Here is a 24513-nt window from a genome sequence, read left to right on the forward strand (position 1 = left end):
TACCAAACCAGGTAGTAGGATCGATCCCGAGCCCTTCGCTTTAAGTTCCCATGACTAAAACCCACTTTTGGCTAAAGCTGCCCAAACATGCTACTTTTGGCTAAAGTTGCCCAAGCATGCTGGAACTTGCCCTTAAGGGTCGTGGCATGCTCCCCCGACAGAACTCCCCTATCTGAATTTCAGAACACGGGCCGCGGCATGCTCCCCAGTCATAACCACCTTCACCTTCATCAAGCCTGGGCTGCGGCGCCCAAGAACAAGGTTGCGGCCGACCTCGAACCCAGCCATTTTCTCCGTTTTCCCATTTAAAAGCCTTCCAAAAACCTATCCAAACATCTCCAAATCCACAAAACAAGGTTGTCAAACATTCCAATGGCTCAAAACCATCAAAACCTAAGCTTTAAACAATTCAAAAACTCATCAAAACGTAAAATCCAATCAAAGCTTAAAAACTCAAAAACTCAAAACATAAAGCTTGGATTACCTCTAGCTGAGTCGTTTTCAGCTAAATCCTCCAGCTAATAAGCTTCTAATCTATCCTAGAATTGCAATGAATTTAACCTTGCTTGAATCCGAGTTCTAAAACTCGAGATTCCTTTGAAAATGTGAACGACATCAATAAGGGAACGGGAAAGAGAGAGAGAGAGAGAATGTTCTAAATGTTCTTTTTATTTCTGACAGGCTTAAGTAACCTCAAGCAAATCCTAATGCTCCGGGTCCCAAAACTGCCCTCGGGGTGAAATAGTCAAAATTCCCAGAATTCCCTCCTAATCTCACTAACTTCCAATATATCATCAAATAATCATTCCCATTATCCAATATCCCCAGTAATGTGCTAAATACCAAATATACCCCTTGACCCACTCCGAGTCAAGTATTAATCCTGTTGTGACTTTCCTACTAACTTGCTTCCTAGGATCGTCTCATGCTGAGTAACCCAAACATATTTACATAATAATGTAGTACCACACACATACCACATATATGCCAAATATACCCATAACGGGCCAAATTACAACAGTTGCCCTATTAATCATAAATGGGCCCACGTGCACATTTAATACATCTAACATATGCATAACAAGTCATATTATAATATAACTCACATAATCACATAATGATGCACATATATATCACATATTCACATAATTCCATAATTTGCCATCCTGGCCCCCTAATCAAGGCCCTAAACCTTATTAGGAAATTTGGCACGATATAATAGGTATAACCCATTTTCCATAGGGTTCGTTTGGTTAAAGTAACTACAAATTGTTGATGATGTAATAAGAAAAACTAAAATTAAAATGTCCATTGAAAATCGGAATAAAATAAACATTGTATTACAACAATATATTTATTTCCAAAATTCATTCAAGCTTATCATTTTTCCTTGTCTAATACGAACAACCCTTGATGGATTCCAAGCTTTGGCTTTTTATCCTTCATGGCTTTCCAAATGCTAAAAAGGTGTAAAAAAATACATGCATGTTTAGTAGATCTTTATTCAGCGATGAAAAACGGAAGAATCATCCTCTAAAATCACATGCATCCAAGATAAATATTTCGTTATCTTGGGTTTCATATGCCTTGAGTATTGTGCAATCTTGTCCCAATTCCCAGTCTCCTTGCATTTGGAAACACTCCCCTTTAACATCCCCTTTAGTGTACTTATAATCAGGCCTTCCTCCATGGTGCTTTGCAGCATTTGGTGTCTTTCCAATGGTGTTCTTGTTCTTTTTGTTTGAATTTCTTCCTCATTTTCTCTTCGAAGAAGAAGCTTAAGGCAACTTCTCCTTGAGCATGTTTGGTAGTATTACCTTCTTTCCTTTGCTCAATCCACCCCCAACAATCCTCTTTGGGGTGGGAAGCCTAAAGCTACGATTATCAACTAAGTAGAAATTAACGCATTGTTTGACAAACATTTATTCATAAAATTTTTAGAAATAGCATAACATATAAAAAATGTTTTGAGATAAGTAAAATATTAAAACACTTATCTTCTATTTCTTAGGTACATTAACTAGCCATGAACCCATGTGTCCCGGTAAGCGAGAGTCACATATATTCACTTAGTTAAATAGAAACACATCTCAATTACTAAACGTCCTAGACTTTTATTAACTACCTATTCATTCAATCAAAGTAACGAAAACTCATGTGTCCTGGAAGGCGAGAGTCAAAAATATTTCTTACTTTATGGGTTTGACCCGTGGTTTTGAATATTACAGACTTAATTCCTATAGTCACCGTAGGGATGAGTCTATAAAAGGTCCATCTATAACCATCTATTCTAAGAAATTTAACCATGTTAAGAAGTTCATTGAATTCCGTAGGGAGACGAAATCAAAGTGCCACGATGCCCCACTAAACTCTAACCTTGTTAAATCAATGGTGGAGATCAAATTCAAATTTTAAGACTAATTATTAAATCTTTTAGTATTATATTCTTTTTGAAAAATATCAACTTAGGTTTACCACATTATTAAAATAATTAATAAACCAACTTAGACTTGCCAAATTATTAAACTAATCAATAAACCAACTTAGGTTTGCCAAAATATTAAGATAATGAATAAACCAACTTAGTTTTGAAAAATTATTAAAATAATTAATAAACCAACTTAGGTTTGCCAAATTATTAAAATAATCAATAAAGCATACTTTAAATTTTCCCATTAATTCTAAAATTACCATTGAAAATTAATCCAAAAACTAGAATTATTTTTTTCTAATCAATTATTAGGTCCAACTAAAAAGAATAACCTAATACAATTAAGTCCAACTAAGGTAAATGAGCCTTAATAATTCAAGCTTGCATGGAGGAGAGTTGGGTTCAGTATGTCGAACCCATTACTAAGGCTCCCTAACTTCCACGCAAAGCCCAAAAAGACAAAAATTTGAACCTTCATTTTATTAATTGTTTTTTAATTGATTAAACTCAATCTAGTAATGCAAAGCAAATGGACATTCACAAGTGAAATCACCCACAAGAGAGAAATTTAAACTTTACATGTTCAATTGGGCCCAAATTAAAAGCTAACATTTTATGAAAGTTTTATTTGATTTTCCCCACATTTTTCAGAACAAAAATTGGGCTATCATTATACTTATTTTTAAAGTCTAAATGCAAAAAAATAACTTAACAATGATGTTTGATATGTTAATAATTGGGCGGGTCTAACGTGTTACTATATGAGCATGTATTATTAATTTATGCAAATATGCCACAATAATATACTGTTTTGAAAAAATACTATAATTAATTAACTTATAATTCATTAGACAAAATTCAATATTATTAATTAAACAAGTTGCAAAATATTAAATTGATTAAAATAGAATTTATCAAACAAAATGCAATTTCAAATAATTAATTTAAACTAGGTTGTTAAGTTGTTAGGAATGACAAGATATTTTATTTTTAAGTTTTTTAATCAATTTTAAAATATCAAAATATCTTTTAACCAAATTTAAAACTATTCAAAATATCCAAAATTATGAGATAACCAATTTCAAATATTTTAAACAATAAAAAATATCTTGAATAATCAGATAACCAATTTTAATATTTTAATGATAAAAAAGTTTTAAAAAATATCTTAAAATATCATGATTTTCATATAATCAATTCAAAATATTTTAAAAGGCTAAAATATGAAAAATAATCATACAATTAATTTTAAATATTTTAAACTTAACTGCACACAATATGCAATTTTAAAAAATATAATATTTTTTTTGTGAAAAACCTCGCTGCAGACCCCGGGATCCCGATGGCTTTTTCTGCCCAACAAGCATACTGCCTAATCAGTCAAAAAAAAATTAAATAATTAAAAACTATGTAGTTTTTCAATCCTAAAACAAGCAAAAAAAGAACCAATTTTTTTTCTAAATTTACATAAAAAAAAATAAAAAAAAACATGCACCAAATAACATGTACCATCCAATTAACACACTAACATATCAATCAATTTCATATATGTTCATTCATGAAAATAAACTAGCAACCTATGGCTCCTAGGCTAGTTATTGGAAATTGCATATAATATGATCTTTATTTATTTCCATGTAATTTACATATTATCAAACAAATATTTAAATTCCTAGAACATGCTCCTATGAAATTGATACAAAAAGAGTAAAGTAAAGAAACTTACATTATGCAGCAGAACTCGAACAACTCATTCCTTCAATCTCTCTAACCATTGATTTCTTTCTGTAGTAGAGTATTATCAAGAGATTGAACTAGATCAGCAACTCATTCTTCCTCATCAAGTCGTTGATCAACCTAGAACTAGTGTGGGTTGGTTCTCAACACATGAGATGGAGATCTAGAAGAGTGAGTGGCCAAGAAAGGATTAGACTGTCTACGTTTTCACTTACCCAATTAATCATTTTAGACTAACTTATAAAAACCCTAGATATCATATTCCTTATATAGGCAAATTAATGGACTTCATTTAAATTTAAATTAATAAAAAATAATAAACAAAAAATAAAATCATTGGGATTTCACAAATGGACATGGGCTCAATCTCTTTGTTTTGAATTTAAATCTCAATTGCGACTAAATTCAATACCTTTTTATTTATTTATCTTTTAATTAATTAATGAAATCATTATTCAAATTAACTAATTATAATTTGAAACTTGATTTAATATTATTTATTTATATTGACACCAATTTATCAATATTAATAAATTTGCCCAAAGATTCTCTTTTATTCTCTAAATCTCATCTCTCTGTAAAAATTTCCAAAATTTACCTAGTCAACTTTAAAAATCCTAATTGATAATTAAATCAATTAATTGAGACATTCTAGATAATTTACTCAAAGGTGATGCAGGGAATCCATGAAATCAAGCTCCAATAAATTACCGTGAATTTATTTACGAATAATTTCACTACATTAGTAATTCCTCGTGACTCTACTATAGACTTGGAATTGAACTCTTGAATTCATAGAACATATTTTCTGAATCATAAATACGTTATCCATTGTTATAACCATAATAGTTAGTCAATCATCTATCGATGATTTACTAACAAGTTAGGTGCAAATTACCTTTTTAACCCTTATCAGTATTTTATCTTTAACTCCCACTAAGTTCCTTATAAATGATATTTCCTTCAACTTAATTGTAGAAATGAGATCTTAATCATTTAACCTTTTGAACAAAGCAATTAAGGAAATCATATTTTCACTTCTCATACAAAAGTTATAGATTTTATATCTATGAATAATACTCTCACTCAACTACACTACTAAATCTCCAAAATGTAAGTATGGGCTAAACCGTAGGGTAAGCTGGTAACGAACAAGTCAAAATATTTATAAAATATAATTAGCAAAATATTATCACTCACAATAATGATCGACTTGACCTATAGTCAACGTTGTGATATTGATTAGATTCGATTACAATGATACTTATTTATCTATCAATAATCAATATCTCTCCTAGTCCGATGTAACCAAATACATTCAATCTTATCTACTTGGTCAATGCATTGGACAAGACATCACCCCACGAATGTGTAAGTAGATCATATCATATATTGCCTAATCAGTGAAAATCCAGTGCACTGATCTAATCTTAGGACTCGTTCTTTTAAACAAGCAATTACAACTATAATCCACTGTGACCTAGTCACTATAATTGTAACTATCAATATAATCGATATTTTATAAATGTTTGTACTGTTCCAATAATAATGTAATAAAACAAGCAAGCAACAAAGTAGTCAAACTAAATGATTTTTACAACTTATATAGACAATATAAAATCGCATTACATGTCTGACATGGTTTTATAAGGGCATAAAACTCAACAGTATATACCAAACACTCTGAAAAGCTCTTCAAAAAAAAAAAAAAAAAGCTTTTCCAAAATATAAATCAACACAAAAACGAAAAATTTCAAACTTTTACTTCTTTTCTTCTTATGTCTACATGTAAAAGTAAAAGTTATGCCAAATAGGCCCTTTGTATTGTTCCATCTAAGTACATTCACTAGTGGGGTTCTTGCACTTAGTTGCATCTTTTACAACACAATAATACTACAAATTTGTAACAAAAATATAAATAAATACTGAAACAAATATCCAAAATTCAAAGATAATCATCCCTTTAATCGAGACAATATATTAATAATTAAATATGGGAATCAAATCTTTACATTAAAAATTACCAAATCAACAATATTTAAATGGCTAACTAAAACAAAATATCCAAATTAAATAGAATTTAAATTTCTAATTCATTCTTCAATCCACCAAAAAAAAAATATTGCTATAAACCTCCATTGTTGGCCTCCACTTCTCCACTCCTACCAACAGAAATTGAAAAAATATAATATAAATAACTATGGTTGTCATACAGAATTGGAAGCCCCTCCCTAATAGGCTCGATCCGTCGCTAAGAAGACAAAACTGATTGGATTGGACAAAGAAAAGTAGCATTAACTCGTTGCACTTCATGGTCATCCAGACTAGGTGCAACCGAAAACCTCCCAATCCCACGCTGTTCTTGATTTTTTGTTTCGATCTGTTCGTGTGACTGGCTTTACACTCTCAGCAGCTTTTGAAGCTTTACTCAACATCTTCCTCTTTCCATACCTTCTTCTATCATTCTCAGGCCAAGGGAGAGGTACGGAACACGAGATTAGTAGTTAAAGAAAGGAAAGCGAGAATGGATAACCGACAAGTAGGGCTAAGTAAAGCTCTGCTCCCTTGACTATCTTTCTATAAAAAGCCTTCATAGTAGCGAGAGAAAAAGGAATGCTTTCTGCTCCTCCTAAAAGACAAAAAGTAGAAGCTAGTCATTGAGAGGGCAATCGCGAAGTCACTGAATGAAGTCCTCTGTTTCTTTCGAAGGTGCTGACCCGTTGCGAGGCATAAATAACTAAGTGATATATGAAATATGACTAAATAGCGAAAAAATACCTATTTTCTCATAAATGCTCCAACATAACCAAAAACTTTAAAAAAAACTCATTAAAATAAAAAACCAAAAGAAATAAACAAAAGATACCCAATTATTATGTCACGTCTTCCCATGGGAGATGTTGTCCCTTGATCTGGGAAGTGTATTATGTATGTTTCCCAATGAGAGAGACGTGATATAACTACTTTTTTTTTTTCTATTTTAGATTTTATATATATTCTTGATATATTTAATTAATTATAAAATCTATTTTTTATTTTTATAATTATCATAAAAATAAAAGAAAACATTATTTAGAATTTAATTAAAAAATTATTCTAATCTTCAATAATATAAAACAAACCTAAACTAGATTAATAAAAAAATACCAAAAAAATTATAGATTAACGCAAAAGCAAATAATACAATACAAACTCAAATTAACACAAAATAAATCAAATCACCATCACGGATTAAAACAAACAAAAACAAAAACTGTATGCTCACAGTTCCATTACCAAAACTATTCATCACTCTTAACAAAACCAAAACCAATATAAACAAGAAAAAGAAATACAATATGCCAAGTCCTCACCTTGCTATCGTGTGAGTCTGTCGCCGCGTAAGTCTGCCAACCCTCTTCTGTGCCTTTGCCTCTACAAGCCCCCACCATGAGCCATATGTCTTGGAGCACCCATTTTCACACGCCCTCACCTATGCCACCACGCGCTACACGACCTCCACTTTCTTGCAACCCCATTGCCTTGCCTATGAGAGAGACTTGAAGAGAAATGAGGAATCGGGTGGGGCAGCCATAGGTCTTGGAGCACTCATTTCCACACACCCTCGCCTACGCCACCACGTGCTACACAACCTTCGCTTTCTTGCAACCCCATTGCCTTGCCTGTGAGAAATAGTTTGAGAGAAATGAGGAATCAGGTGGGGCGGCTAAGACAATTGGGGAGAGAGAGAGAGAGAGATAGGACTTGTGTTTAGAGATAAGAGAGTAATATAGGGGAAACGAAAAGAGCAGGCAGCTAGGGTTTGTAATTGAGAGGGCAGAGAGTGGGAGAGGGGGATATGTCAGTTTATTAAATTAATAATAATAATAATAATAAATGTGGGAGAAAATTAAGGAAACGTGGGAGGGAGAGTTTATAAGGTGTTAGGTTTTTTATATATATATATATATATATATATATACTAGATACAAGCAACATACAATACATATACAATACATGTTTGTTTAGTTTTATTTATGTAATTTATTAATTATATTTATTAAATTTGTATTATTGTCATATAAATATTTCAAATAAATAAGTAATATTAAATGAAAAATTAAACCAAAACAATGTTTACGAATTTTTTACATATATATATAATATGATAACCTTTTTAAACATAAATGATAATTTTTAAATAAAAATTAAGATTATGTATTATATATTATTATAATAATATTATATAATATTTAAATTTATATTGATATAATTACTAAATATATAGTCTTATATTAAATATTATTATTATAATAATATTATATAATATTTGAATTCATATTAATATAATTACATATATTATTATCATAATAATATTTTATAACATTTAAATTTATATTAATATAGTTATTAAATATTTATTCTTGTATTATACATTATTATAATAATGATATCTTATAACATTTGAATTTATATTAATATAATTATTATACATGTAGTCTTATATTAAATATTATTATAATAATAATATTTAAATTTATATTAATATAATTGATAAATATCTATTTTTAAGTTAGTTTTAAAAGTATATTCTATTAAATATATAGAATATTTCATTAAAGTTAACAAAATAAATCGTTAAAATTAAAAATTTCCGTTATCTACATATTTATTTTATAGAAGATATATATATATAGATGGAAGACTTTTCAATTGTTACTACATAGATGTGTACTAACAATTATGATGATGTGGCAACATGGTAACTTGGTATAGCAAGTCACCAACATGGTAATATATTTAAAAATACTAACTATATTTAGAAATTGACATGCATTTGAAAAATGAAAAGTTTACAACATTATATTTTCATAATAAATACACGTTTTTCAGGTAACCCTTCTAAAAATTTAAAAAAATCAAAATTTATTTTTAGAAATATTAATTAACAACTATAAATATAGACCATTGATCTTAATCTAATGGTTAATATTAAAGTAACCATCCATGGGTAATAACCATTAAGAGTGCACCCATATATATATTTATATAACTTCACATCTTTCTATGGGAGACATGACACATTTCTTTAAAAAAATTTAAAGAAATAATCCAAAAATGGTATTTTTACTCATATTTAACATCTCTCCTTGGAGAAGTGGGACGTGATTTTTTTTTAAATAGTTAAAAATAGCCAACAATACAAGGGTTCATTTAACTAACAATTAAGCTAGCCAAAATCAAGTTACTAATAAACATAAAAATATTTTCTCTAAGATATGCGGATACATATTATTAGAATTTGTCACTAGAGTACTATCTACGAATGCATTTTTCACGTGGGCTCTTAAATTACACCAGATTAGTGCCACATTAGTACTACATCATCAATTTTGTTTTATAAATGAACAGAATCCAACTGATGTGGCACATTTGCAATAGTTTCTATGGTTTAGGAGATTTTTTTCACAAAAAAATAAAGTGTAAGAGACAAAATTCTATAAGAGTCATAATTGAGATATAAAATATTATTTGTCCTTAAATATTAATATGTATATATAATGTAATAAAATAAAATTTGATTTTTTTGGGGGTATAATTAGGTCCTTTTTATAACATATATAATAAATAAAAATTATCACTTTTTGTTAATTTGTATCATGTTACAAGAAAAAATTGAACATAATAAGAAAACAAATAATTATCCCGGATAAGAAACAAACAAACTATATTAAATAGTTACAAAAATTAGAAACAAGAAGTAACCCGTCCAATATTATACACATTATATGACCCATACTATATCAAATCCAAAAAATTGCCCAAATGTATATGAAAACCACTTATCAAGATCACTAGTACTTATCCTCTCATCTCTCGTTGAGATGCTATATTCCTCAATTATGATAAGTCCTCAGCATACATGTCAACCATTCCCCATAATGATCAAATCTCTGTTATTATATGCCTTTCCACAAGTTACTACGTTGACCCCATATCCAAAAGCATTTTATTGAGCTAGATACCACACGAGAAGAAAAAAATCAACGCAGTTGGCTGAATACACCGAACCAATAATAGTACTTTCTTTACCTACAATAAAATGGTATATATAATGGTATGGTCATCACATGGTGGCATGGGTATGTGGGTCATAATAATGTACGTTTAACAGAAAAAGAGCTAGCTAGTGGGCTTAATTACTCGACAAGGAATTATTTTCTCATCCAATGCAAATTCTTGATATAATATCTTTTTTATGTGTACAAACATGCGTCGTTCTTTGGCTATATATACACAACGTATTGTGTATATGTAACATCTAATTTGGAGAGAAGAGAAGGTGTAATGTACTAATCTAATCGGCTTTGCATGAACACAAAGAGAGTGCAATAAAGCCAAGGATGAATTGCCGGCATTCTTATTATTATTTTATATATATATATACAAATATTTGTATATATATATACATGTATTTGATATATAAGTATATATTTATACCTGTCGGCGATTCGTTCTGGGCTATGTTGGGCTCTGTTTGTTTCATGCAATGCCATGGTATAACAATTCTTTGATGTATATAATTGAGAGTAGATCCTTGACTAAATATACACATACAGATGAGAGACTGGAATGAAGGTAAGATTATCATTGTTATTAATCTGAATAGCTTTAATAAATTGAGGTTTAGATCTATATAATAAAATGGCTAATTTTAATTAAGAATTTGCTACTACTTTCTATTGTTCTCTATAATATACTAGGGCAGGCATGAGGTAGTAAAGTTGGAAACATAGAAAAGCTAGAAAAATACAATTGTCCAATTTTAATCAGTCAAATTATGAGAAAAAAAATGTTTTAGTATTTATGAGATTTTTTTTTAAAATTTTAGCGTGGAATATTAAATTTAGAAATTATTTAATTTAGTGTATATGTATAAAATTTTCAATATACAACACGCATTTTCGTTACAAAATGTGGCTAATATATGTGGAGTCAAACCCAATTGCTTTAATGCCGCCGGAAAGGGGAAAAAACAGTTTTTGGAGTGAAATATTTGTATCATTTGATCAGAAAAATTAATGTCAAAATTGGATGTTATATATATAGGATAGATCCAATAAAGAATTAATGGAGAACTTTTACATAAATAGCCAATTCTTTATATATAGGTATAAATGTTAATGGTGAACTTATGATAGCAAAAAGTTAGAATGATATTAATCGAATTGGGTGTTGAACAAAAATCTTTTTTTTTTTAATCGCTATGTGTAATAGTCTTATTTTGATAATATTCTGTAAGATGACATTTCCAACACTTCGACACATGGTCAAAAATTCTCAATATTCTATTGAAATTTTTTGACACCTTGAATAACTATTTTGTAAAAGATTATTTAGAAGACTAATTACTCTAATCAAATTGTAAAGTAATTGGTTAAGTTATGGATCAAATGTTTATTATTGTGGAACTTGAGTCAATTTCTGCGGTCAATTAGTGAAAATATTATTGATCACTTAGCTATCATTTAGTATACCTAAAGATCAAACTTATAGAAAATAAGTTCAATTTTAAATATATATATCATAATATTTCACTACTACAAAAATGGGATTTCCCGACAGTTTTTAACTGTCGTTATTGAGCAATGACGACAGTCAACTAACTGTCGTATTTGCCTATGCCGGCGTAGGGTAGCTACGCCGACAGTTAATATGTGTCGTCATTGCTGGCTACGCCGACAGTTAATAGATGTCGTCATTGCTGGCTACGCCGACAGTTAATACGTGTCGCCGTTGCTGGCTACGCCGACAGTTAATACGTGTCGCCGTTGCTGGCAATGCCGACAGTTAATAGATGTCGCCATTGCTGACAATACCAACAGTTAATAGATGTCGTCGTTGCTAGCAAAACCGACAGTTAATAGGTATCGCCATAACATTGAATTTATATATATAATAATTTTTCGATATATATTTTTTAAAACTTTTAATTATATTTTTAACAAGTAAAGTTTGATATAAATTTAAATAAAAAAATTACTCACATAATTAATTATTATTACCATAAATTGTAAAAAAGAATTATATTTATCATAATAAAAATTCATATACATACAACATTTATTCATACAATTGAAATGTAAATAATACATCTAATCCCCATGAGACTAAATAAGTCTTAATGAAAATTCATTATAATTCTCAATAAAAATTTATTATTCTCGATGTAAATAATACATCAAATCCTCACTGTACATAATTCTTACAAGCAAGAAAGAAAATAATACCCAACAACTTGAAGAAGAATTTCGTGTTGCCTTGGTTCTCTTATATAATTGTCTTGGTTCTCTTAAATATCCAAGTAGAGTTTTAGCCTGCAATACAGAGTAAACACCATTAAAGTTAAACCAAAACTAAAATAAATAGAGAACTTGAGGTTGCAAAATAAATAAAAAGGATGATTGTGGTTTTCAGTCACAAAAATAATTTACATAAAAGTTGTATTTTTCTTATCAAATTGGATAGCCTTATGGCTTAAGTAGTTAGTCTTAATTCTTTTTTTTTTTTTTTTTTGAGTGAAATTCATAGAATTTTATTGGGCAAACAGCCAAAATGAAGCAAAAACATCAAACATAAAGAGTTTTAAGGCCACAGACATGAAGGCAAAACAAGCCACCAAACTCTAGGGGAATCAAGAGATAATGCAAGTTTTGCTAAGGAATGAGCTGTAGAATTACTAACTCTATTACAATGACCAATGGAAATGCATACCTGTCAGTTTCAATTTAAAAGTGCTCAAGCTAGTTTGTTTATGAAATCACATAGACATTAATAAACCAAATTAACAATCATTCATAGCACATTAGCAAATATACAATAAACATCGAGAAATAAATATACATATATACAAATATAAAGACATGCCCTGTGTAGGTAATATGCATAAGATAATTAAAGTAACACAACAAGCATACCAAACAAAGTTGTTAAAGTAACACTACGAGTTGTGAATAAGCCTAATCCAAATTTATAAATCTAATTCACATTTGAAAGTCTACAAAAAATAGAAAATCATAATTTCTTTTGGTCAAGCATATATATTTCTTTTAATAAATAGCCATATAATTATGAATTTTATACAAGCGAAACATTTTTATCAAAGTGATAATCAATCCATTTTGGAAAATTTTCAATTGTTTAAAAAATACATTATTTCAACTAAAGCCATCGAACATGGTAAAAACAATCACAGTTTGGAAGAAAAAAATAACTTAGATATTATTTAAGTAAGAAAATGATCAAACTATTAGACTACAATGAAACACAAAGCTATGCTTCAATTAAAATAAACACAAATTGAGATAGTAGTTCTGGTGCAGAAAAGGAAATCATCGAGTAAATATATAGATATATATCCTATGTCTCAATTGATTGAACCCAAAACTCACCAATTGATTTTTTTAAAAAACTTTCAATTGTTTAAAGAATACATTGTTTCAGCTAAAGCCATCAAACATGGTAAAAACAATCACAATTTGGAAGAAAACAAATAACTTAGATATTATTTAAATAAGAAAATGATCAAACTATTAGAATACAAAGAAACATAAAGCTAATAAACACAAATTGAGATAGTAGTTCTAGTGCAGAAAAGGAAATCATAGAGTAAATATATAAATATATATCCTATGTCTCAATTGATTGAACCCAAAACTCACCAATTGATTTTTTTAGAAAATTTTCAATTGTTTAAAGAATACATTGTTTCAGCTAAGGCCATTGAACATGGTGAAAACAATTACAGTTTGAAAGAAAAAAAATAACTTGGATATTATTTAAGTAAGAAAATGATCAAACTATTATACTACAATGAAACATAAAGCTATGCTTCAATTAAAATAAACACAAATTGAAATAGTAGTTCTGGTGCAAAAAAAGAAATCATAAATTATCAACCAATATGCTAATAACATCAAACTTTTGTATAGCACTTTATACTATTGAACCTACATGTGATCACAAGAACGATGCTCAATGTTATAAATCACCTCACTAAAGACATTAGACAAGGGACAAGAAGAAAACTAACATATATAAAACAAGAAATACAAAAGGTTATGCTATATGCGTATGCCAACACGCAATATGTACATTCATACAAGTATATGTTATAATCAAACCAATCAAACAAACACAATTCAATTATCGGATGATCATAGACAAGTCTACATCAATTCAAACAACACACAAGTTTTCTTTCTTATCTCCGCAGCACACAAATTTCTCAGATCCTACTTCATTAAAACACACAAGTTCTCAACCTTCCGTTATCACCGCAGCACACAATAACAATATCAGAACCTACTTCACTATGGATGAATATTTAAGATATTCAAACTCCTCTAAAATTTGCATAGTATTAAAATAAAAGTTAAAAGCATACCTCTTGCAAACTGTTGCAAAATAGTTTCTTTGAAGTCTGTCTCAGCATATACACACATTTACAATGTTATAATATAATGAAAATGAGTCAAATCTGAATTAAATCATTAAATAATAATGCAAAGAAGAGAAAAACCAAATGCCCATCTTACTCTTTCTTCTCAGCCTTGGGTTGAGTCAAATACATTATTCTCAAGAATTAGAAGCATAATGTAGTAGTGTATTTGCATCCAATTAATCATTATGTATAAAGAAGCATAATGTTAATAATATCAAGGTCTCAAGAATTAGAAATTGAAGTGAGGTTAATAATAAAACTTCAGCAAAAAAAAAAAAAAAAGTGAGTCTCAAATAGCTTATCAAATATTAACACTTAAAATTTCAGGTAAAAAATTACATTTACCAAGGCTCAATTGAATTTCTATAAATAAGTCCTATCTCAAATTTCTTGATAATTTGTTAGGCAATGTCAAGTACTTAAACTTCATGGCATTGCATGACTATATACACATCATCTGAAACAAGAATAACAGTAGGGTATAAACTTTGTTATATTTCCGGTGACTAGATAAGCAAGCCAGAACCATTCTAATATAGCCACAGAAAATTATAGTTGAAAATAATTATAGAAGTTATCATATGCTAGAGTAAACTTTTTGCAATTCTATTAAAGACGAAATGAGATTTATACTTTTAACAGCAATAATAATATCTCAATTATTTCATCTGACATCTATCTAGTCATAATTGATAGAATTCACAACATGCCAAAAAATGCTTATTAAGTTTCATAAACATGCTCTCTGTACAAATATATTTTGTATAACAATGTTGCCAAATTTAAGCTATACATAGCACAATGCGATAAAATCTTTCAATTTATGATTCAAACAAATCAGCCATACATAAAACAGGAGTATATTTAATCATGAGCATTTTTTAAAGCCAAGTAAAACTCTTTACGAGAAGAGCATAATAGAAGGGGAAAACATATTATAAATTGCATAGTGGGAGATTATAATTTTTTTCAACTAACTTAACATTTATCAAGTTAATATAATATACTACCAGATCAAGTTAATATTTTGTCAAACAGTTTCTATACAAACATCCAAACATTCACAATAATTATTTTAAATACTACCTTTAGAAAGTTTATTTACCTTTTCTTGACAAAAGTATATGGCACTTCTTAAAGTGAAGCACCTATACAAAAATAGAATAGCATAAAAGACTATCTTTCTCACATGACCTCTCCACCATCAGTGAAAGAATGCCTGAATCAATGAAATAAAAAAATACAAAGTCATACTTACATACATACAAACCAAAACATAAGTCATTCACTCAAAATACTAAATAATCACCTGCTCAATAGATATAAATTTACAAGATCAAAGAGTCCACTTTTGCACGGAAACCCCTTTCTCCAGTCAAATTTTTTTTTTTTTTTAAAAAGAGGAAAATAGTCGCATGGAATTTAATCATGAAGATCTGAAAATGAAACTTGAGAATTTTAGTTATGATTATTACCAGCTTGATTGGCGTATTTGGATCTGAAACTGATAGAGTGAGAAGGTCATTCCATTCCGGATTCACATTCTTCTTCACCACACAAGTCTTTACCTTCTGCAGGAGACAGATTATTTCAAGGGGAAAAAAAAACATTAGTACCTGTAACACGCATTCTTATATATATATATATATATATATATATATATATATATATATATATATATATCTGTGTGTGTGTGTATGATCCCCTTTGCTTAATGTTTTCAACTCTGCTGAAAATATAAAAATAAAAAATTAACAGATGAAGTAAAGATATGCACTTAGACCTTACCCAGAACACCTAGGATTCAAAAACAAACATGTAGAAAAATGCTCCTTAATTAAATCCAGCTTTAAAACTTACTCCAACCACAACCAAGCCAAACCATTGAACTTACTAATCGGAAGAGGAAAACTAAACTATTCACAATTCTACACTACAATTACAATCTCTAACAAAAAGACGAAGCACAAAATTGAAAACACCCAAACTTAGAGTCCCAAAAGATTACCTGCTTTCCCAACTTGACAACAACATACGGGTCACTGCTTCTGGAATCTCTGATGGCAAGGTTCACTATGGTAAACACCACAATTTTAAAATTCAGAACATCATTTTTAGCAAACAAAATAAAGTAAGCAAATAATTATAAATATATAAGTATATATTCAAGAGAAGGGACATACCCGGCATAGTCCGTGCTCAACTTCTTCACCCCGGCCAGCGGGGGCGATGGGACCGAAGGAGGCGGTGTCCCGAGCAAGCAGAGGTGGCGCTCAACTTCCATTGACCCACCAGAGGAGACGAGGATGAGCTCGATTCAAAGGCCATTTATTCGGAAAGGCTAAAGGCAATAGTCGATCGTGCGAGAGGTGCAGTGAGAGGCTGGAGATCGGAGGCATGGAGAAATTTAGGGATTGAGAAAGAGAGATATGAGGGATTTCAGAAAGAGAGTTAAAAATAAAATAAGAAATAAAGTATTTAAATCAAATAGTGGAGAAATGAAAATGAAAAAGTTGAAGGTTGGCGCCCAAATTTTTTAGTACCCGCGTGGCATAATATTTATTTATTAGTGTTAGATTTTAAATTATAAATACTATTATATTAAATTAAAATGTTTTCTTATTTATAAAAATTAAATTAATTTTGTTATTACAAATAATCAATTTATTTATTTATAGTTCAAAATTTATAATGTATGTAATAATAATAAATATACTTTTTTAATACTTATTTCACACCCAAATAAATTATATATGTATAATTAAATGTGTTAAAGAATAATATAGTTAATAATATAATTAATTTATAAATATGTTAAAGAATAATAAATTTAAATTTTGATATAAAAATTATTATAATTACAAAAGTAAATAAAAAATTTAGAAACAAAAAAAATCTAGTTTTAAAAGTTTTTAATAAATACATAATTTTTATACATATATATTTACAAAATTTAGTTTATATTTTTAAAATTATACTATTCATTAATTATAATTTTTTATTTGAATTTTGGCGACATTTTATGACTATCGGCATTGGACTTTTATTAACTGTCGGCGTTGGGGTCAATAACGACACATTTTAACTGTCGGCATTGGTCTCAAATTAACTGTCGGCGTTGGGCTCAATAGCGACACATTTTAACTGTCGGCATTGGTCTAGAATTAACTGTCGGCGTTGGGCTCAATAGCGACACATTTTAACTGTCGGCATTGGTCTCGAATTAACTGTCGGCGTTGGGGTCAATAACGACAGTCAAAAGCAACGATGACAGTTATTAGCTGTCGACGTTGGTCTCTATGCCTACAGTTTTTAACTGTCGGCGTAGAGTCCCGCTAAGCAACTACGAAAGTCAACAGAGTTGACTGTCGTGGTTGGGTGTCGGGAAAGCCCAGTTTTGTAGTAGTGTTTGAGATCGAGCTTAGTGTGATAATCGCTGAGCTTACTATCCGAGCAAAATATCTATTATATTATGATATTAATAGAATTTTGCAAGTAATAAAGGATCTGTCGAGCAGACCTAAAGCGTATAGCTTGATGAAAACTCAGAGGCAGGGGATCGGCCCGAAAGCTTGATATTTTAGCTTGGGTGAGAGTTCATCATGGTACCAACTCGAGGACTATGAAGATCAGCTTGAAAAGTGTAAGAATCTGCTCTTAGTGAACAACGAAAATTGCGGTAATGGTAGCATTATATACAACAAAAAAAAATTATATAAAAAACTTTATATGTGGATCCTTTAATATGCAATATGTTAATTAACAAAATATGTATATGTAAAATTGAGACGAAAATGATTTACCTCTTGTAGTCTATCAAGAGTCTTTGAATGTTTTTGTATATAATTCATCTTCCTATCCTCGCTAGAGTACTCACACGAAGATCTTCCAAGACGTTCTCTACACCTCAATATGTGGGTGGGCACAAAGAGAACAAGAATCAAATCTATGAATCAAAAGTATTCTCAACATATGAGACTCTTGATTATAGGCTAGAGAGACAATGAGGTTTTTTTTTTTGTGAGAAAATGGTGATCACTTTTTCTGAAACTTCAAAAACTACTTCTTCACCTATTTTCTATCATATGGAATATATAGGCATTATTATGATGATAATAATAATAATGTTAAAATAATAGTGGTCATTTTAATAATAATAAAAATAAATGATAATTGAGGACAAAGTCTTACATTCCATTTTAAAACTTTTTTCAAAATGTTTTATTAATTTATTAAATAATATAACAAAACCAATAACTGATCACCATCAGTACTGGGACGCGCATAGAGCAGTCCAGGATACCCTATACGTGTAACACTTCCTAAAATAAGGGGATTTGATTTTTTTTCATACTTATTTATTTTAATTAATTAATAATTAGAAGGGTTATTTTCCGCAATAATACTTATGTAGTTAGATTTGTTGCACTTAAATGCTTATGTAAAAAATTTGGTGGCAATAATGCCTACCGTTACTCATTTGGTGCAAACGTTGGTCCCTGGACCATTAAGTCTGACCAGGAACCTGCGTGGCTATACCTAATTGGTTTAATTTTATTTAAATATTAAAAAATTATTTAAAAATAATTTTTAATTAAAAAATATAAAAATATAAAAAAAAACCTAAAACTAAAAATTAAAATAAACGTTTAGACTTTTTTTATATATGTATATATATTTCTACTCTTCTTCGTCTCCCTGTTCATCTTCTTCTTCCCCTAATCTTAGACCTCATGTTCTTTTTTTCTTCCCCTAATCTCAATACAACTCAAAGACTAGAGCATCATCATCATATTCTTCTTCTTCTTCATCTTTGCTATTCAGCCCAAACCCAAACCCCACATTTCACTGATATTCTCAAAACCCAGATCCAGCGACCCCATGGACGAAGCACCCAGTTTCGTCTGCAAGTGGTCTCCACGTCGGACTCTCTTCTCCAGGCGGTCTAGATCTTCTTCTTCTTCTGAGTAGCGTTTGGCTCCGTCCTTAATCGACGACTTCGATCTCAACCTAGATCCAGTCGACCCCATGGACGGAGCACCCAATCTCGTCTCCAGGTGGTGTCGACTTCGAACTCTCCTCTTGGCAGTCCCAATCTTGTTCTTCTTCTTCGAACCCAGTAGTGTTTGGCTCCGTCCTCAGTCGATGACTTCAGCCACAACCCACAGAAAGAAAAAACACAATATATATTTATATGTTATTGGGTTTGGTCTAGTATTTGGGTAATTTGAACACATTAATATAGCTTTGTTTGGTCTGATGATGGACTTGGATTTTTATTCAGTATTTTTTTTCTTTTGCTGTAATCTGGGATTGATTTATATTAGACAATGTGAAAAAGATATAAAGAAATTTTCATTCATAAAGATATAAAGGTTGGATTAATTGTTTTTGTTGAGTAATTGGATTTTTGGGTTTAGTTTAATTGATATTTTTTTAATTAAGTTTTATGATAATTAAAATATTAAGTTAATTTAAATTTATTTTTCTAAATGTATGAAAGAAAATTTAATTGTTTTTAAATATTTTTGGATTTTTAATTTTAAATAATTTTGTAATATTTAAATAAAATTAGACCAATCAGGTATAGCCACGTAGGTCCCTGGTCAGACTTAACGGTCCAGGGACCAACGTCTGCACCAAATGAGTAACGGTAGGCATTATTGCCGTCAAAATTTTTACATAAGCATTTAAGTGCAATAAATCTAACTACATAAGTATTATTGCCGCAAATAACCCTAATTAGAAATTCAAATAAGGTATCATCTTTTTAAGGAAAAGATAACAACTCAAATTTTAAATTTTGAATTTTCATTATCATCTTATTATTAAATAAATAAATATAATAATCAAAACCAATTTTGACTAGGAATTTTTTTATTAATACATATATAAAAAACTTTTAATGCATTTATACGGTGTATACAAATATCATTCATTAATGCATAACTTTAATTTTGTTTTTGCAAAATTACGGTCTGTCTCATGCAAAGTTATGGTGCTAAATTGTCTACATGCAACTTGCAAATTTAAAACATTATTTTTTTGCCCATGATATGTGCTGGAAAAAGTTTGTTCGAAATATGAAATAAAGTTGTCTATATGCTTTAATCATTTAAAAAAAAGTACAAAATTAATTAGTGCACTATCTATTCAATTAGAATATTTTTATCATGATATTGATGTCCTATCAATATTGATCTTTGTTTATACATCATATATGAAGAACACACGTATTTCATCATGTACAAGAAAATCTACATATACAAAATTTACCAGCTTTTTTATATGCAACAAAAGTAGTCACATATAAAATAATCCTTCTTTATTTTCTCTATTTTAATATATGAAGAACACACGTATTTCATCATTTGGGGTTGTAGTTTGCTTTGAGATGTCATGTAGCATAAGATCAGGTTGCTTAGTTTGTTTAAGTTGCTTCTTATTTTGATAAAGAATTTCAAGCATAAAATGGTCGCTATATGAGTTGCTTTGGAGCTTTAGAGTTCGTAATTCATATGTATAAATCACATTAGGAGTTGTAGTTGGTTGCACTTGGACTAGCCATGGGTTGCTTTAGGTTGCATGTGGTTGCATTCATAATTCATATGTATAACTCACATTAGCAGTTGCAGTGGGTTGCACTTGGACTAGTCATGGGTTGCTTTAGGTTGCATGTGGTTGCATTCGTAATTCATATGTATAAATCACATTAGGAGTTGCAGTGGGTTGCACTTGGACTAGCCATGGGTTGCTTTAGGTTGCATGCGGTTGCATTCGTAATTCATATGTATAACTCACATTAGGAGTTGCAATGGGTTGCACTTGGACTAGCCATGGGTTGCTTTAGGTTGCATGTGGTTGCATTCGTAATTCATATGTATAACTCAAATTAGGAGTTGCAGTGGGTTGCACTTGGACTATCCATGGGTTGCTTTAGGTTGTATGTGGTTGCATTCGTAATTCATATGTATAACTCACACAAGGAATTGCAGTTAGTTGCACTTGGACTAGCCATGGGTTGCTTTAGGTTGCATGTGGTTGCATTCGTAATTCATATGTATAACTCACATTAGGAGTTGCAGTGGGTTGCACTTGGTTTAGCCATGGGTTGCTTTAGGTTGCACGTGGTTGCATTCGTAATTCATATGTATAACTCACATTAGGAGTTGCAGTAGGTTGCACTTGGACTAGCCATGGGTTGCTTTAGGTTGCATATTTCTTAATTATAATATTTAAATGTTAAATTATTTGGCGATAGGTATAAACCGCCCACACCGCACCACACTGCATTTTTGCGGTGTAGTTTATGCGGTTTGAGGTCTATGCAGTGTGGGTTGCAGTTTAGAAAATTGTTCAAACCGCATATGCGGTGCGGTCCAAAAGATTAGAGAAAAACCGCACCACCCGCACCACGAACACCCCTAATTATTGGTATAAAAAAAGAAAAATGAAAGGACAGAAGCTGTAAAAGTAAATAAAAAAAATAAAAAAATAAAGTAGCTAGACTGTAAGAGGTGCAAGACCATAATTCACCCGTACGCACGGCCATTCATTTATATATATAATATAAATACTCTCGCTTTCCAATACCATTGTTCAGTTTTACACGGAGACGTAGTACAAAAGACACACATGACACACGAGAGAAAAGAAAAGAAAACAAACACATAAAGATAATTTCCTTATTACTTAAATATTTTAAATAAATTTATAATGTTTCTGCCGTATTTTTCTCTGTCACTCTAACTTGTTCTGTTTATATAATTTTCTTTCCACTCTTTGTTTCTTTCACATGAACAAGATCTAGTTGCAATTCCATTAATCTCTTTTTGCAGCTTTTGACGTTCTCAGACCCAACACTACAACTCTCTCTTTTCTTCTTCTCTTTCTCTCCTTATAATAAATCCCCTATTTGATCTGTTACTAGGCTACTACACTAAGACTTGAGTATGGATAAGTGGGAGAAAGAAACGAACCCACGAAGGAGAAGAACTCCATATTTCTCTTCCTTTCTTCTAGACATTATCTACCGTTCGATTGACGAATCAAAGGGTGGTGGTGATCACAAACAAGAGGAAGAGGAAGAGGAAGATAGGAGTGGTTATGCTACTACTACTACTACTACTACTACTACTACTACTACTACTACTACTACTACTACTACTACTACTACTACTTCTACTACTACTACTACTACTACTACTACTAGAGTGGTTATGAAGAAGAAACAGAAAGAAGAGAAGGAGAAAAGCAATCTCACGCAAGCTATGATGATCGAGAATTGGGTCGAGAAACAGAGCGTTCAAAGTTTTGTGCTTTCGACTTCGGCCTCGAGCTCTTCGGCCGACTCAAGCTCCAGTGCTCTGTGGTCTTCCTTCGAAACAGAGTCAACCCAAAACCACAGATCCAAAACGAAGCCGTTTCGAGCCACTATTGGAGTAGTGGTATCTTCTGATCATTCCAAGAAAAAGGTCATATCCACCCAGTTTGACCAAAGGAGTTCAGATAAAAGTCAGCAGAAGAAGACCGCGAAGCTGGAGAATGGTGGGTTTTCGAAGACGAAGCTTAAGGCTTTGAAAATCTATGGCGAACTGAAAAAAGTGAAGCAACCCATTTCTGCAGGGGGTCGTATAGCGACCTTTATTAACTCTATTTTCAATTCAGGCAACGTTAAAAAGGCCAAAATTAAGTAAAAACTTAGTGTGAAAAAAAAAGGAAAAAACTAATGAACAAAACGTAAAACTGAAAATATAAAATTAAGTAAGTAGTATTAATGATAAAAATTCTTTATAAAAGTGAGAAGCTTTTTTAGGGATAGTAAAAAAATGCAAAATATAGTAACTGTGGTAATTTCCCTTCTGATTATCCATATTTAATATCTCTCACTTAAATAAAATAATTGATTAAAATCAATTTCCTTTATTTCTATACAATTTCAAAAAATTGCATTAATGCAATAATAAACTGTAGAACTTCAATTATCATATAATTGTATATTTATCCAGAAGAATAAATATTTTCTCTCAAAATAGTTCATTCACAGTTTGACCCTTGTATCAACTCTTACCTCGAATAGTGTTGATAGAGCCACCCCCGAGGACCTATGGACCAGTAATTCAAAGCTCCAATAAATAATAGAATATTAACCAAAACTTTTTTATTCAATAATCATATTTATTAATGTCATGATTACTCCACTATAAATATCATACTGCACTCTTGAGAATTAAAGACATCTATTTACTGAGTACTTTATTGTAACCATAAAGTGTCCATTGATATAATCATTACATACAAATTAATCCTCTATTGGAAATTAATAATTAAGTGGGAATAAAATTATTGTTTTACCCTTTTAATTATATCTTGTTTCCTAGTATACCATTGACTTCACTAGTGAATGTTAATTCATAATCTGATTACGAATTTGACATCAATAACTTTTTAAGTTCCAAAAGTCAACCCAATAGGGAACCAACATTCAATCTATAGGAAGGTATAGATTCCATATATGTTAAGCTATGTCCCCATCCATATACATCATTGAGTCCCCAATACAATAGTTCTTAGCCTGATTATTCTGACAAACCGTAACGCATGAATGAAAAGATGAAATGACATATATAGAAGTTCATAGTAACTTCAAAATTAAGACCAATTTGTATATGATCATCAGTTGATGTGTTTTATAATACTACGAAATAGTATTTAAACAATTATTATCAAATCACATCTGTTCCAGTTCAACAATACTCTCAGTATGTAAAGTTCCTCCACTAAATTTTCCTACTACACCAGTAACCCAAATATAGGTCACATATATTCATAATACTAGTGGACCGTACTAGCAGTAATTAAT

General features: G+C 30.4%; 1 protein-coding gene and 1 long non-coding RNA gene across 4 annotated transcripts; one reads left to right on the plus strand and one right to left on the minus strand.

The window, feature by feature from the left end:
- Positions 1-12259: 12259 nt before the first annotated feature.
- On the minus strand, positions 12260-17097 carry LOC133782183 (uncharacterized). Of its 3 annotated transcripts, none has more exons than XR_009870370.1 (5): positions 16835-17097; positions 16660-16724; positions 16127-16222; positions 14746-15870; positions 12260-14630 (listed from the first exon to the last, which is right to left on the minus strand). It is a non-coding gene; the product is annotated as an uncharacterized LOC133782183 (long non-coding RNA). The 3 variants fall into 3 exon arrangements; XR_009870371.1 differs by having other exon boundaries at positions 12260-12525; positions 14595-15870; XR_009870369.1 differs by having other exon boundaries at positions 12260-15870.
- A 5506-nt stretch (positions 17098-22603) lies between these two features.
- On the plus strand, positions 22604-23347 carry LOC133785122 (protein BIG GRAIN 1-like B). The gene is made up of 2 exons (XM_062224377.1): positions 22604-22754; positions 23040-23347. Exons 1-2 carry the CDS (start codon positions 22604-22606, stop codon positions 23345-23347), a joined length of 459 nt encoding a protein of 152 aa, XP_062080361.1.
- The last annotated feature ends 1166 nt before the right edge of the window (positions 23348-24513 follow it).

The sequence above is a fragment of the Humulus lupulus genome, chromosome 6, assembly GCF_963169125.1.
Source record: "Humulus lupulus chromosome 6, drHumLupu1.1, whole genome shotgun sequence".
Lineage (NCBI taxonomy): Eukaryota > Viridiplantae > Streptophyta > Magnoliopsida > Rosales > Cannabaceae > Humulus > Humulus lupulus.